Source organism: Cyprinodon tularosa, unplaced genomic scaffold (assembly GCF_016077235.1).
Source record: "Cyprinodon tularosa strain WSP-4 unplaced genomic scaffold, ASM1607723v1 ctg108, whole genome shotgun sequence".
NCBI classification, from domain to species: domain Eukaryota; kingdom Metazoa; phylum Chordata; class Actinopteri; order Cyprinodontiformes; family Cyprinodontidae; genus Cyprinodon; species Cyprinodon tularosa.
Window position 1 is genome coordinate 440,654 of NW_024037871.1, and position 15,844 is coordinate 456,497.

The window sequence follows — 15,844 nt, forward strand, 5'->3', positions numbered from 1 at the left end:
ATCCAGCTTCTTCCTACACCCCAACACAAAAAAATAAATGAATTAATTAATTTTTAAAAACATGCATGTAAGATCAATTGCCCACAGTAAAATGTCTTTACCTGGGTTTGTTTATGATTTTTTTCCCTGGTATCTAGAAAAATGCAGATATAAACAAATTACAGTTTAAAAGACTACATGTTTTTAAATTTTAAATAATGAGAAATTTGAAGGTACAATAGAAAATAACTAACGATTTTCTTTTTATATGGAAAAATATGGTAGTTTTATTGTGTGAGGTTCAACTGGCCAGCACCTGCAAACATAACTCAGTCATCTCAGCCAATTAAAGTTCAAACTGTTTCCAGTTGTAAACAAACTTTGATTTTAAGGCTCCACACACAGCAAATAGCCCTGTTTCCGTTTTTTTTTTACCTCACTTAAAAGAGAATAATTTCTAATGCCCCAAACTCATTTTGTAAATTTGGAGCACATTAAACGTTTCTTGAAGCAAAAATAATGTTTATAATCATGAGACATGAGACTTTTGTGTAAACATTTGAATGTGATCTAACTCTGGCTTGTGTCAATGGTCTTCCTCTGTGCCCAAACTCTCTTGTATGTAATTTGTGGTATGAGTTAAAGGTAGTGGTTAGATGGGTATTTGACCTGGGATTTGCCTCAAACTCAGCCTTGTGTTCTCTACCTGCAGAAAACAAGGTAGAAAATATGTGCAGCAGTGGGAATCTTCCATCTGCAGCATGTCAAAAATGTCAAGTAACACTCTTTCATTGAAACAGAGAAAAGAACTGGAGGGCGTGGAGCTGCAAGTCAAGGACATTTGGTTTATTTACTACTTTATGAAGTGGCTTTGCTCTATTGTTTCTTCCAAAATAATTTGACGGGTGCTTTCAGCACATTATTTTCCTAAAAGTACAGCTGTTTTAGAAGTGATTTACCTTCTCTCTCAGTTAAAAGCTTTTAAAAAAACAACAAACCTTTAGTCTTTACCAGGCAGGATGACCAACACATTGGAGTATTACTGTAGATATAGCAATATTGTATAATAATTAGAATATAACAGCACTTTTATTGACAAATTGTGCATTACTTGTGAATAGATTTTAAAAGTTTCCTTTGAAAACCTGTATTCATGTTGTTCATCAGAAAACAATGAGGTCAACAGTTTGATATAGGCTACATTCACACTGCATGCTCAATTCAGCTTTTGTCAGACCCCATTTTTTTGTGTGGCTGTTCACATGACCATCTCAAATTGTGTCCCTGAAGTGATCTGCATGCATAGAAAAACAGAGAAGAGAAAAGAAAGAAGACAGAGGAGAAAGAGAGCTAGATTTTTAACTACTGCTTTTGGAAGAGCAGTGGCAGCGACATCACCCAGGAGAAATGTGTGGATGCAGCATTTTGGCCAACTGAGCTGTTACGGTAAGACCCTTAAACTCTCTTTTGGACTGTTTATATCTGCCCAAATAATTATCAATCCCAGAATTTCAGAGTCTCTCCACTGTACAACTCCCGCAATGCTGTCCTCTATGTTGCGATTGTTTTTGTCCCCACGCTGTCGGTCCAGATTAACATCATCGTCATACTACAGTAATTCAGACATCAGTCACTTGGCTGTTCAGACCGCAGTCAGATTTCATATCCGACCTTTATCAGATTTAAAACCTCCTAAAATATGGCCCAGATCAGGGCTGAAAAAATCAGATTCCGTGTGGCTCGGCCAGTTCACACAATCAGGAAAGAATTTCACCTAAATCACAATTCAGGGCTAAAATATCAGATTCGGGACACATTTGTCTGCAGTGTGAATGTAGCCATGGGGTGGTTTTACAGTACCTTCTGAACATTTTTATATTCCTTTTACATTAGATTCTCCTTTGTTTACATTATATTTTCCTAAAATTAATTTATTTGGAAACCTAAAGTTTGGAAACACCTTATAATGTACCCCTTATAATTTTATCAGTTGGCTTTAGAACAATGTCCACTTTTGTGTTTTTTAATCTAAACATTATATCAGTTTCTCATAAAGATGAAATGATGGTCAAATTTAAGTGGTCAATGAACAAGCAACATCACAGCAGGGATCCATTTATACAGATGTTTAAACCAGGTACAGATCATGAAACATGATCCCACACTTTGCACATCTCACAGAGCACTGCTCAAACCATCTGAAAATGGGAAGAATATGGCACAGCAAATCTAGACAGATGTGGTCTTCCACATCACTGACTATCAAGACATCAAAAGCAATAATCGAAAAGCAGCCTAGACATATCTGATAACTCTGGAGGAGCTGCCTAGATCCACAGCTCAAGTAGTAGATCCTACCGGAAAAAAGTGTTACTTTATCACACTAAAAAATGGTTTTAATAGAAGAGGGGACGGTTAAAACAAAAGTGTTGAAAGAAACATGCTAAAAGTCCTACTTGCAGCTTTCTACAAGCCTGTTGGGACACAAACAAGTACAAGAAGTTCATCTACACAGAGACCAACCTAAAATGTCTGTACAAAATGGAATATATCTGTGAAATCTAAGTCTGAGCTTTACTGTCACTGCGCTTCCACTACCATAGTAAAACATAGTAGTGGAAGTATTATTCTGCTTTTTCCTTACATTGAAGCTGATCAAATTAGATGGTAAGAGAAAAAAGAAAACAGGACAATCATAGAAAAACTGACTGAGTGAAGAGAAAATTTCTTCAGACAGTCCTGAATATACAGCCTTAGCTGCAATAAAAGTGTTAATATAAGAGAATATTCATGTTAATCAATGGTCTATTCAATGTGTCAGTATTTTTTTTTTTTTAATGATCACAGATCATTCTCAATCAACCTAATACTGTTAACATGTTTTGCAATAGGAAAGGGAAAAATCTTGGCATCAGCAATAAGTGCATGAAGGTGGTAGAGACGTAACAATTGTCTGACTGCATCTTAACAACCTCTGTAGAATTCCTTTGATGAAAGCAACAGAAAGGAAGAAGAAACTCATATTACAGCATAACCATCCATATAACGCCACTAAGTTCTCTCTGTGGCAGCATAATTGTCAAATGACCCAACATTTTGGAATAACTTACTATATTAGGATTCCTATGACTTACAATATTTAGAAAACACTTTCACAGGACACTTTCAATAGTGATATATACACACACATATATATATATATATATATATATATATATATATATATATATATATATATATATATATATATATATATATATATATATATATATATATATATATATGGATATATATAATATACATATATATATATATTATGTATGGTTCAGAATTCATGTTTATCTGAATAAACACTTATTAAACACAAATATATCTTAAATATTATTTATTTTCATCACAAATTATCATTGTAGAAAAGCTTTCACAAGCAGTTTGTGATACATTTTGGAAACAAGAGATGAGTCCCTGATCTAATGCACCAACTGGCTTGAGAAACCTGTTCATAGACTTACTTTTATTTCTTTACTCATTATTTAGGAAACACACATATGTCTACCTTATCTTATTTTATTATTATATCTTAACTGTACTTACAATATTATTTGTCTCTCTTCTGTAAACGATTGCATATGTATATAAATATATGTATATATATATATAATGAGTTACAGTAAATTTATCTTTCATTTATCAACTTTTCTGTTTATCTGAATCGTTTTGATGCGTTTGAAACAATTAAAACACCATGATTTCTAAGCTGTATTTTATATTCAGGCAGGCTCCTTGTGTGACCAGTGGTACCAACAAACTGCTCCTGATTAAGTCATGTTCATTTTAATCGCGGCCACACTAACTGTTGCCAATCATCCACTAAAAGAGACATTTAAAAAAATTAACTACGGACATACTAAGTGAGGGAATAGGTGTCATCCACGTGGATGAACTCAGGAATAAGTAATAGTTCACTCACAATCCATAATTGTTTCTCACTAGTCTGTAGGCTAGTGTTTAGTTATTTCATAATCCCTGAAAATAGCAGAAATTATATGACATTAAGTAAATGCTACAAAGGAATTTTTGGGTAAGCTACATAGAACGGTCTTACATGTAAGTGTTTCTGCGCTGCATTAAAAAAGGGGGCAAGTATACCTGCTTCTCCAGGGACCACTACACTACTGGGAGAAAACATTAAACAGTGGCACACCTTTCTAACAGCACTGATCTACCCTTACACCTCTAATGCCACACAATGGATTGGATAAAAGAACCCTGATTAACATCTAAAGAGCTGCAGAACTCTCTTTCATTGGCAGAGTTGATGATTCATCAATTAGAAAGAGAGCGAGCGGAAACTTTCGGCCAATTTAGAACCCAGAAAATTTCTGGTGTAAAAATTCTGGTAGAAAAGTAAATTAGTGTAGAAGTGTTACATTTTTGAAGTTCATACGCAAAGCAGAGAGGAGACGAACTCCACTCTGTTTGCCCAGGAAAATGAGGCACATGTGTGCAAAGCCTCCACCGCTCCTGCACTGGATTACAAATAAGATTCCTGAATGTGGGCTGCAGGGTGGTGCAGTTTGCAGTGATGCCGCCTTGCAACATGAGGTCCTTCCTGTGCATATTCTGGCTTTCTCTCATAGTCCAAAAATATGACTATAATGTTCATTAGTGTCTGTAAGTTTCCCTTAAGTGTGTGTATATGTTTGTATGTCTGTGTTGCCCTGTGTTCTTCTACAAATGGTAGAAGATGGTTGGGTCAGTGCCCTGATTTAAAGTCAATTAGATGTAAATCAGTTTTTTAATGTTACTCTGTGCAGCAAGGAGGTTATTTTGCTTAATAGGAAATATATTGTTATTATTGAAGTGTCTACTCAAAGAAAGAGTTTAATTAATTTTATTTCAACTGTCCCTGCTAACAGTGGCAATGAGGCAAATTGTACATCAACTTGTACTGTAGTTAAGATTGATAATTTAACACCTGAGGAGTTGTTAGGTGACCTCTGTTATTTTTTCTACTAGGAAGTTTATTCCAAACAACATGATTTGCCGTGCAAATAGGTCATTTGCTAGACATTAAATGGAAATGTGATCCCTAAAAACATTCTAAATATTTTCTATGCGCTGGTGCGGTGGTGATTTCTGGATTGTGTGTGCGTTTTACACCTGGTGAAGAATTAACAAAGCATTTCATACTGATGGTGAAACATGGTGGTGGAAGGGCGATGGTCCTGAGCTGCTGTGCTGCGCCACACTCTCTGCTCTTTGCCTGCAATTCACAACCTCAGGAGTATGCAGGAATATGTAAAAAGCGATTTAAGTAAATCAATTCTGCAAAAGATCGGGCCAGAATTCCTCCGCATAATGAAAAGGGTCTGCTGTCAGTCATTACAAAAACTTGATGGCTGCTGTTAGTGGCACCGGTTGCACAAGTTCTTAGCTTTACAGGGTGTTACCCATTCGAAAGGGTTATCCTAAAAGTGTAGTTTGATTTATACATGTTATTCATGTCTAAAATTTGAAAGGGAGCACATACTGTTTTACAGCCTTCTCCCAAAAACTGCAGAGAAAAAAAAGTTATTTCTGGTAAGGAATCATTTCCAACATTTTAGGAATTTTTAGCTTTTCTATTGCTTTTTTTATTTTTTTTTTGCTGTAGTTGTTCCTGCGTGGACCATTACCTTGATGATCACACAGTGGAGATCTATAGTCGATGGAAAACCCCAAAGATGAGAGAGGGAGAGGAGCAGAGGCGGACGTTCTGCACTACACACACACCCACACACACAGGCCTTGGTACATCAGTCAGACAGCCCTCTAGTCAGGAGAACCCCTGGCTCACCTTCACACAGATTTATAGATCACACACACACACACTCACACACATACAGAAGTTGTGCTGACATGAATTTATGCAGTCACTTTGACTCACATAAACATGCCTCCACCTCCGTGCAAACGCACTTACGCACACACACACACACACACACACACACACACACACACACACACACACACACACACACACACACACAAACTTCAAAGGAAGGCTGTAACCTGACATGCTGCCAAACGCCAATAGCCCACATTAACTTTTTTTAATGTTTCTCTTCTTTTTGGAAACCCACCTGTTTCTTACAAAACATGTACCTGTTCTTTTTCTCTCTAAGCTGCAGTTTAAAGATCAGTGTCTGACACACGCTCTTAGCCACTGTCCACATGCTGGTACTCAATCACTGCTTGTCTGAAGATCCCACACTCTCTGCCCCTATCAGAGGAGTATACACACGCCAAAGCCTACTCTAGACACAATGTAGCCATCTTCCTTCTGCCACTTCTGGGTGGATATAAGCTGCGGTGCTCTGTAATCTTATCTGAGGCAGTTTTTACCAAGCTGATGAGCCTGTATGCTGGCTCTGACCTGTAAATGACAAAGTCTCCTTGATGTTAAATGCAGCTGCACAGACAAAACTCACAGGGCTGTTGTTTCCGCAGCATCTGAAAAACACAGTCCAGATGTTGGCAGTTGAGCAGGGTTTTTTTCTCTCCTATCAGGGTGCACAGGTGACACAAGAAAAGGGGGAGTTCCAATAATATGTTTTTTTTATTGTAAGGAATTCTTTGAAAATCCAAGTCTAGTTAAAGTGTATTAAAGCAAACAGCCAACAATCACATCTAAAGAGAGTTTAACAAAGTTTATAGTTTATAGTTGAACAAAGTTTATAGCAATGCGCCTATAATATTTACACATCGACTCTTATCTTTTTTTTTTATTTGCATTTCATTTTAAGAATATTAGAAGAGAAGGAAGATAGTGGATTGAAGGGATGCTCGAAAGTACCACTGATAGGTTTCTAAATATAATCTAAAATGATCAAGAGCATCCAGAGGTTTGGGTAAAGCCTGCCTAATCACTTTGAAGATTTAAAGTTTCTGTAATTCTGACAGAATACAAATATAGAGATAAGACCTCACGTATTAGTGACTCTGGCAATTATGCTGCAGCAGGTTCCCAAAATCACCATTAGGCAAAAATAATTTTTACCCCAACTATAGCTTACCTTTGCAACTTTTTCAGCTTTTTAAAGCTGATTTTATAGAATTTCTCATTACTAACCTATGTCTCTTTGCTTCTCTAAGATACAGACCTAACATCACATCCTCTAACCATAAAGCTTGACAGAGAACCATATATATGTTTTCACCACACAGTGGGTGATCCAAAACTTGAGGTGAGGTTGGTTGTGAGAGACCCCAATGCAGTTAAAAAGGAGGCAGAGGTGGACAAAAAAAAATAAGATGTATAAAAATACAAATTAATTTTACAAAAAATAATTCTTAGACACAAATATCCTAAAACGTGGCCTGAAAATTATGAAAAATGAGGACTAACCCCAAAAACAAACCTAAGAAGATGAAGGAAGATGACTGGATAGCAGAATTACATAAAGCAGAGAAGAGCAGTGCTGAGCAGATGAAGCAGCAATGAATAAAGAACCAAAGGGGAGTAAATGCTAAAGAAAACTAAACTGATGAGTTAAATAAACAACATCTAAGATTAAAGAACACACAGAGAGAGAAGGAATCAAGGATAATGAATGACAGAACGGGAACAGAACACTGTCCAGAAACGAATAGCACACAAACAGAACACAACTGGATGAATGAAAGGCCTGAAACCAAGAGGAAACTGGGCGACTCAACGGTAAGAAAACAGGAAGAAAGAAGAACTAGGGAAATAAAGGCCCTCAATATCCAGAATAAAACATGACAGCTGGAGAACAATTAGGAGATGAAACTTGGAGAGTTTGTCCAACTCCACTAGGACTTCAATTAAAATCTGTTCATCTACCAAATGAGTCTGATATTGAACTTTCCCTACAAAGCAAGAAAACAAAACAAAAAAACAATAACAAATAAAAAGTATCTTGTTCTGGAGCAAAACAGAAACAAGTATGGGGAAAACCACCACAGCTCAATGTCATGTTCAGTTTCTCATCCAGCAGAATGCGGTCATGAATGAAAGCTGTCTGACTGCTACCAAATTGGAAATGGTTCATAATCAGATTGTTCATCAGATTTTTCAAAATGACAATAAGAAATATGTGTCCAAATAAACACAAACATGGCCAACCGGTGCAAAATCAACCTTCCTCCAGGGTCATATCTGACCCAGCTCTAAAATAAGCGGAAAATGTGTAGAATAAGCTAAGGGGATTAGTTCAGAATACGGAAGGCCAGGAAGATCTAGAAATTATTCAAAGATAAAGAGTCGGTCAAGTTTTCTCTCTCTCTGTATCCTCCAACTTAATGAAAACTTGCAAGATAAGACTGGCTGTAGCTGTATTAAAAAATGAGGGGGGTGAGATCTATGGACAACTGCAAGAAATACAGTTTCCAAAGCTTGTTTTCCAAAGCAGGTCTAGTCAATAAAGATTGGTTTTATCTATGTTATTGTGTCTGAGTTGATGCTTTCCCATGTATGCTTGCATCTGGGTGCAACTAATCCAGACTGTTGGTTTTCAGGAATCTGCATAAACAGGAGTCTGAACCATGCCTGAAAGGTTCAATTAAACCTGCAAGTTTTAAGTTTTTGTTGCCAGAATCAAGAATAAACTAAACCAAGGAAAATGCTTTTCTATAAATGCTCCAGTTCCAGGATTTTCTTGGTAAGCATTCCCCCAGCCCCTTCTCCTCCATGCTGGTGCTACATCAAAACATAAAATCATATTTCTTTTATCCGGATAATGCTGGAGGTTAATGCAGATGTTGCTTCCATGTGGATCATCATAACATCAGCAGACTTTCTCTACTGTGTTGCTAAGATGTCTGACCGTATGGTTAGATCATATTCTTCTTACATCTGACGACCTAATGTATTACTCACTGCTACCCAGACTAAGAGGTGACTCACAAATAAAGTTAGGATGAGATAAAGGTGGGTGACTAAGAAAGAATGAAAGGTAGCAGCGGATCTCAGAAGCTACCAGTCACTCTTCTAATTGCAGTGTCTGACAGAGGGAGCGTGGCTCCTCTCATAAATGATTTATCTCCTATCTGTTTACTGCTTAACTGTTTTAATTTCCAAAGGCTTTGGGTATATAGACTTCATCCTAAACTTTGTTACATACAATATGAGTTAGATGTGGCGTATGACAGAAGTGTTTTAGGTCAGTTATGCTGCATATAAAAAAGTTAAGGATACTATTTTGTTTAGAAGTTTTTCTGTCAATGACACGATTTTTTAGAGCTAAATTATTTCTATTTCAGATCACATCAGATGCAGCCTCAGGGAAAATAACTGGCCACATAAATTTCAATCTGTGGTGGATTCTCTCTGATTTTCTCAGAGTTAGCACGATATCAAAATATGCACGTGCTCTAAAAAAAACTAATACTTGTGCACAAAAAACACAGAGGTTTTGCTGCTTGTTTAAATACATTTAGTTGGTTGATATCTTTGGTCAAGCCATGCCTTAGAACCTCAGCACATCCTAGAAAGCCAATGTTTGCCTACTTTTTTTACCTCCACATGCCAGTTTTTATACCTCTGTTAGAACATTCATTTTTATCCAGCTTACAGCACAGCAGAAATTATTTCTGGGGAAGTTGTAGAGTTAAGAGCTAACCTATGATTTTTATTATTAAATCCCCAAATGGTGGTTCACTAACTCCACTGGCAATATAAAAAGTCCCATAGCATGATACAACAGCTACTATGCTTGACTTTTTATTAGCTTTATCAGATTTGAAGGCTGCCCCTTCACTCATCTACAACTTCTTATTGGTATTGGGTCGAAATAGCTTAGAATTTGTCTTTTAGGACCACAAGTCTTTTCTCCTGATCAAATGTAGAATGATCATGTGGGATACTGTAAGTTTCAATCAAGCTCAGAAGATTTTATACCAGGGGCTTCTAATTTGATCAACATCCTCTCAGTGGAGCGGGGTGTGAAAGTGTCTCCTAGTTTATGACTGGCTCGAATGGATGTTGGAATTTTTTTATAAAATCCTGACATTTTATTTTTTGTTCATGTCATGTTATTAAAATATGGATTCTGTCAGGCGTTTCAGCAAGGGAGTGAGCCTAAACATTTACTTTCTGAAAAGCCATCCAAAAGCACTCATGCTATGAGTAGAACATGAGTGCTGCTATCTAGCTGTTATATCCAGCTAGGATTATACCTAAAGCTTTGTGGCAGCTACAAAAACCAGGTTGTTAAGGTATAACCTTATAAGGGACATTTAACAAATAGTAAAAATGCATCAAATGCATTAAACAAAAGTTTCACACAGTTTTTTTTACTTCCAAATTTTGGAAGTTGATGTTTGTATTACTCCTCCAACATGAAGCCCCAGAATCAGATGACAATTCACTTCCATTATTATTCTGCATATAAAACTTTTTACTGCATCACTAAATGAAAAATTCTGTCAGTATTTAAGAAGAAAGACTTGCTGGCTTGCAGGACTGATTTTGTTGGTTAAAATAATAACACCAATCAATTTAATATTAATACGAGAAGCCTAAATTAAACCCATTAAAGCTTTTTTTTTTGATAGAGGAATGCAAAAAAATACAAGATAAATCCCATTTGTTTTTCTGGGTATTCTTTTATTTCATCTTATACCTGCAAAAATATATTCTTGAAATAAATAAATATATGAAATAAATATAATGTATGCCCTAAGAAAAAAAATATAAATAATAAGATCCATCAAATGTTCGTCTTTAACCAGTCCCATGCTTTCTGTGTGACTGCAGACAGTCAGGTGTACAACAGCTTAATTCCTTCAGTGAATGACCGCCGCCAGTTCCGACCAGAGAGGTTTCCCATCGCAGCTCCCCGCAGCGGATATCCGAACGGCCTTCTCTTTCAATTCACCCTCCTCTTGAATTTTGCAGAAGAGTCGTATTTTCTGAGCAGCAGTGGATTTCCAGAACAAGCATGGCTGCTTTCCAGTGCATTAAAAAGTTGTTTTTTTTTTATTTGTTTGTAATGCAAATCAACCATAGCAGCCTTAATAATGGTAGGAAAAAGAAAATGTCCCAGTAGACACAGTGGTAAAGGCTACCAGTGGCTAGTGGTTAGTCTCACAACTATCAGATCCAGTTCTGTCCATCTGAGCATGCAGTCTGAACAGCTTTTATTTGGATTTTATAAAGCAACAACTAATGAAAATTCAAAGATTATCCATTTGGTCACCGGGGTCTTCCCATAGGCCACAGAGGAACAACATTCTTTTCATAAACTTTGCTTGTGTTCTACTCCTCAAACCCAGACCTCTCCCAGACTTTTTTCCTTCTCTTTCTACCCCAGCAGCATGGACTTGATCAGTGCTTTCTGTGCGATCCTGTTTCATCCAGATCAACAAGATCCTCCATCTCCAAAAAGGAAGGGGATGACATTCGGCACACTTAATTGGCCTGTTTCCTCCAACCAGTTTTGTTTGAAGAACAGCAGCTTTTGCTTTCAGCTCTGGCCCAGTATATCTCTATACAGGTCTGGGACTCTCTCTGGATCTACAGGCCTCGGTAGGAAGTGTGTGAACCTCTGATGCCGCCGTGACCTTGTTCCATCCCGTGACGTCCCATCTTTGTTCAGCCCGACAAAATAAAAAGCACCCTTCTCCCCGTGCCGGTAGATGTTTGAAGAGTACGTGTTATACCAGTTTTCCTCAAACTGCTCCCTGAAAACACACTCTGCTGATAGCTTCTCCTGCAGGGGGAAAAGAGAGACTTTAGTTTTGTGAGGCAAAACAAAAAGTTAGTTTGCTTGTTTCTATAAACAGGAAATGGGCATTAACACAAATCAATACCATAGTGATGCAGTTGGCAGTATGGCTCACTACCCAGGGCAGCACAGCCTTTTAGGCCTGGTATAACCAAGTACTTCAGTTTTTTTGTTTTTTCTTGTTTCGTTGGTTTTTTTCCTGCTGTTTATGGAAAATCTTGACATTGGGGTGTGGGTATACTAGTATGAAATATAAAACTAAATAAAGTATGTGTGTAGTCTGGCTTCTATTTTGGAGTAAAACGACCTTTAATCGGTTTATTAAGGAATCAACAGGGCATTTGATTCTTCAGCTTAAGTTCCAAGATGCTTGTACTCGTCAAATCTGAACTGGAATACTTTTCACCACACTGAGATTTCTTCAAATACTTTAGGATCTTTGAATTTGTTATTAAATTAGAGAAATTGCACAAGCATTATGTTAAAGTTTTGTCAGTAGAACCCAATAACATCACTGATTCACAAAAGACTCATTTAGAAAATTATTGCTGCGTGTATATTTAATTCAATTCAGTTGAATTCAACTGAATTGAATTTACAACACATGTCATCTCCAGGCACTTTACAGTTCACCAGATCATCCAGTCAAATTGATTCAAAGATTTCTATCAAAGGAAAACCAGTTGATTGCATCGACTCATTGACTTGAAGACAATCCCTTACACTAAGCATGCTTGTAGCGACAGTGGAGAGGAAAACTTCCCTTTTAACAGGAAGACATTTCACATTTATTGATTGTATGATTATAGTCACATGCTTACCGATCCGTAAAGCTCTCCTTTACTGTTCATGGCTAGGTAAAGGCCACTGTCCACCCCTCTGATGCTGACAAGTCCAACTGCAAGACTGATGAACTCCAGAATACCTGCATAGATTAAAAAACAAAAAATCATATTAAAATCATAAAGAAATATAATCTTGACAAAGCTTACAGGGAATTACAGTTTGCACTTGAATAATAACAAAAAACTTAAAGGGATTAGCAAGGTTAAACTATAAAGAAACTAAGGATTTTTTTTTTTTACCAACAGGGGGGCCCAAAGAGCACTTTGCTCAAAGGGAGTGAGAAAAACTTGTGATTATTTTTAAGTTTCAAATAGGAAACTTATACCACCTAAAATAAAAACTAAAAACATTTTCCATCCTTTTTTTTTTTTTTTTTGAATAAAAGCTTTCAGCATATATTCGTGTGAACTGAAACTAAGGTTGACTGCAAACCTTTTTCCCCCTAATGATCCCTAAAGTGGTCATTAGGAGAAAAAAATAATGGGGCAGGCTCGCTTGAGCAAAAGAAAAAAAAAAGGTGTAAAATAAAGTGAGAAATAAGAAAATACTATCTATCAATTGTGCCACCCTTTCCTGGAAGGCGCCCTGAGCAGTGAGCCATATGGCTCTGACATAAAGCTGCGCCAAGGTGTGAAAGGAACTGAGTTCAGAACAAGAAGTTCTAAAGCCAGGAGGCTCAAATCTCTGCAGAACTCTGCTTTGATGCCTCTGAGCTGAAAGCTGATTAAAACACCAGATCAGCAACAATGCATGAAACATGCCAACACTTTGTCCCAGAGAGGGAACGTGTATCCCTGACCAAATAACTAGAATATGTTGGAAGAATTTATGATAAACACATAATCAGAATATTCTGCATGACTTGCAACTCTCTGCATTAGATGGTTATTACACCTTAATAATGTATCAGTCAAGAACTGATTTTAAAATCTGCAGATAATTGCATTTTCTGATTTGTTAAATGTTTGGTTTATTTGTAAGTAGCTTCAATTAAAATCACATGTTATCATTGCACAGCAGAGCTTTCCTATTTACTGCGCTCCCCTCCACCTATAGTACTACTACTACTGCTACTACTACAACCTCTGCTGTTACTGCTGATCCATCCTCATATTAAATATATAGATCTCTACCGAATCTGCTGTGGTCCTTCCTGGTGCCCTGCACGGTGCCATCCGGATGGATTTCCAGGTGGAAGCCGGTCCTGCAGTAAAGCTGCCTCCGCCTCAGGATGCCTTTCAGATGGCTGAGGTCCGCCAGGCTCCGGGATAGCCTCTCCGCGGACACCAGGTGCTCCTGCTGCTGCAGCTGCAGCCCCTGTCCTCCCAGCATCAGTCCCGTTGCAGAGTTGTAGTCCACGGCCCCCGCTGGGGTGAGAACAAAATGCGAAGCCACCGAAGCCGGAGCGGCGCCAAAGCTGTCCAAAAACCCGTTGGCGAAGCTCCCAAGCTCAGCCGCTGCCCCCATCACAGATTCAGACACCCGATGCTGCTCGCAGGAGATCCGAGGTCCGAGTGATGAGCGAAGATCCACTGTTTGCCAACCAGGATCGGCGACTTGAGAAGAAGGAAAAAAAAAAGTTAAATGTGCGCACAGTGCGGAATTTTGGCGCACCACTAATTAAATTGTCATTGCAGGGAAATTAAACTCCTGCGCTGTGATAACGTCTATGCGCTGCAGCAATCCGCCTCCCTTCCTCTCCTCCTCCTCCTCCTCTTCTCTTCTATTTATCTGCTCCCTCTCCTTGCCTCACCTTTGGATACTCCCCCTTTTTTTTCTATCCAGGATTCCTTCTCCCTCTCTCTCTCCTGCTGGATTCACTTCAGGATATGAAATCTGCTTCTGCAGCAAAGCACTGACACAACTGTACCTTTCTCCTCAGCACGTTGGCTCACATTCATCCCGGATTGCCTTTTTATGCAAATACTCCCCAATCCCCTCCTCATCATATGGCTCATTGAGCTGTCCTTCATCCCTGCCTCTTGCTCTGCTGTCTCATCTCTGATCTGCAGTTTTAGCCTTCTCCATTATTAGAAAGGAAGACTAATAAGAGTATTGGAGGATGGTTAAGAGTTTGACAGGTTTTATTGATGATTCTACATAAATCTTCAAAAGATCAAATCAGATAGCTTAGATTAATCACAAATAGTGTTGTAACTTTCATTTAAGCCTTTGTCCAGGGAGTTTTATTTATTATAGCTACAAAACAAATTGAGAATATTCCATAAGACCAGTATAAAAGATTTATTTTATCTGATTTTAACTAGAGTACTTAAGTACCCTTTTACGGTATCCATACTTTACTCCATTACTTATTTTTCTTCCAACTTCTGACTGCTACTCATTACATTTTCACACAAGTATCTGTACTTTCTATTTCTTACATTTTTTAAACAAATCTTACTCGTACTCTTGGCTTCGGCTTTATGTTTATAAATATTTCAATCTGAAAAAAAAGAGAGAAGACAATTAGGAGAAATGTATTAATACAATAACTTTGTCTTTGGCGCTCTGACTTCGGCAGGAAACATAGCGCTTAATTTTGATAGATATGCATGAACAGGAGCAAAAAAAGGGGCTTTTTCCCTTCAGGCATGAACCTGGTTGTAGAGTGGAGATAGATGAATTTGGTCAGTCTGTAGACTGCTGGTTAGTGAGACGGTATGCTGAGCTTTATGGGGAGATCCAGTGGATTGTGTGAGCTCATACTAAAGCTTCACTCAGGGACCTGGATGATGGAAGTCCAGTTGGATAACACAGGTTGAGAGAACCTGTCCATGATAAGCATACATGAAGCGACAGTGGAGAGGAAAAACTCCCCATTGGGAAGAAACCTCAGGCAGAATCAGACTCAACATGGTGGTCTTCTGCCAGACCGTTTAAGTTGAGACAGGGAACACAGTAAGAGTCCAGAAGGAATGGCACTGATGAAGCTTTAGTTACGAAGGTGGAGGAGGGGCTGGAGGTGGGTTGAATCTGTGTCATCTCAATGAAGTCACAGCACATTCGCTGCCTGCGCACAGGAGCAGACAGGTGCGTATAGGAGGCCTTTAAGATGAGTTTTGGATGCTGATTGGCTGTCATGGAGGTGTGGTTCAAAGCTGATTGGCTGTGTCGCAGGTGGATGTAAGAGAGCAATCAGTTTGATCAGTTGAATTTCCGCCTGGGCTCTATTTATTTCATGTCATGTGCGCCATCCAATGCCGATCATTGTCTCCATCCATATCTAGTGAAAACGAGTGTAATTGGATGAGTCATATAACTCAAACACTCATTGGTCAGCTAAA

At 38.1% G+C, this 15,844-nt stretch overlaps 1 protein-coding gene across 1 annotated transcript; it reads right to left on the reverse strand.

Moving 5' to 3' along the window:
- Positions 1–10,966: 10,966 nt before the first annotated feature.
- Positions 10,967–14,276, reverse strand: LOC119787202 (fibroblast growth factor 20-like). The gene is made up of 3 exons (XM_038290885.1): positions 13,691–14,276; positions 12,533–12,636; positions 10,967–11,696 (listed from the first exon to the last, which is right to left on the reverse strand). Exons 1-3 carry the CDS (start codon positions 14,022–14,024, stop codon positions 11,451–11,453), a joined length of 684 nt encoding a protein of 227 aa, XP_038146813.1. The 5' UTR covers positions 14,025–14,276; the 3' UTR covers positions 10,967–11,450.
- Positions 14,277–15,844: the final 1,568 nt, after the last annotated feature.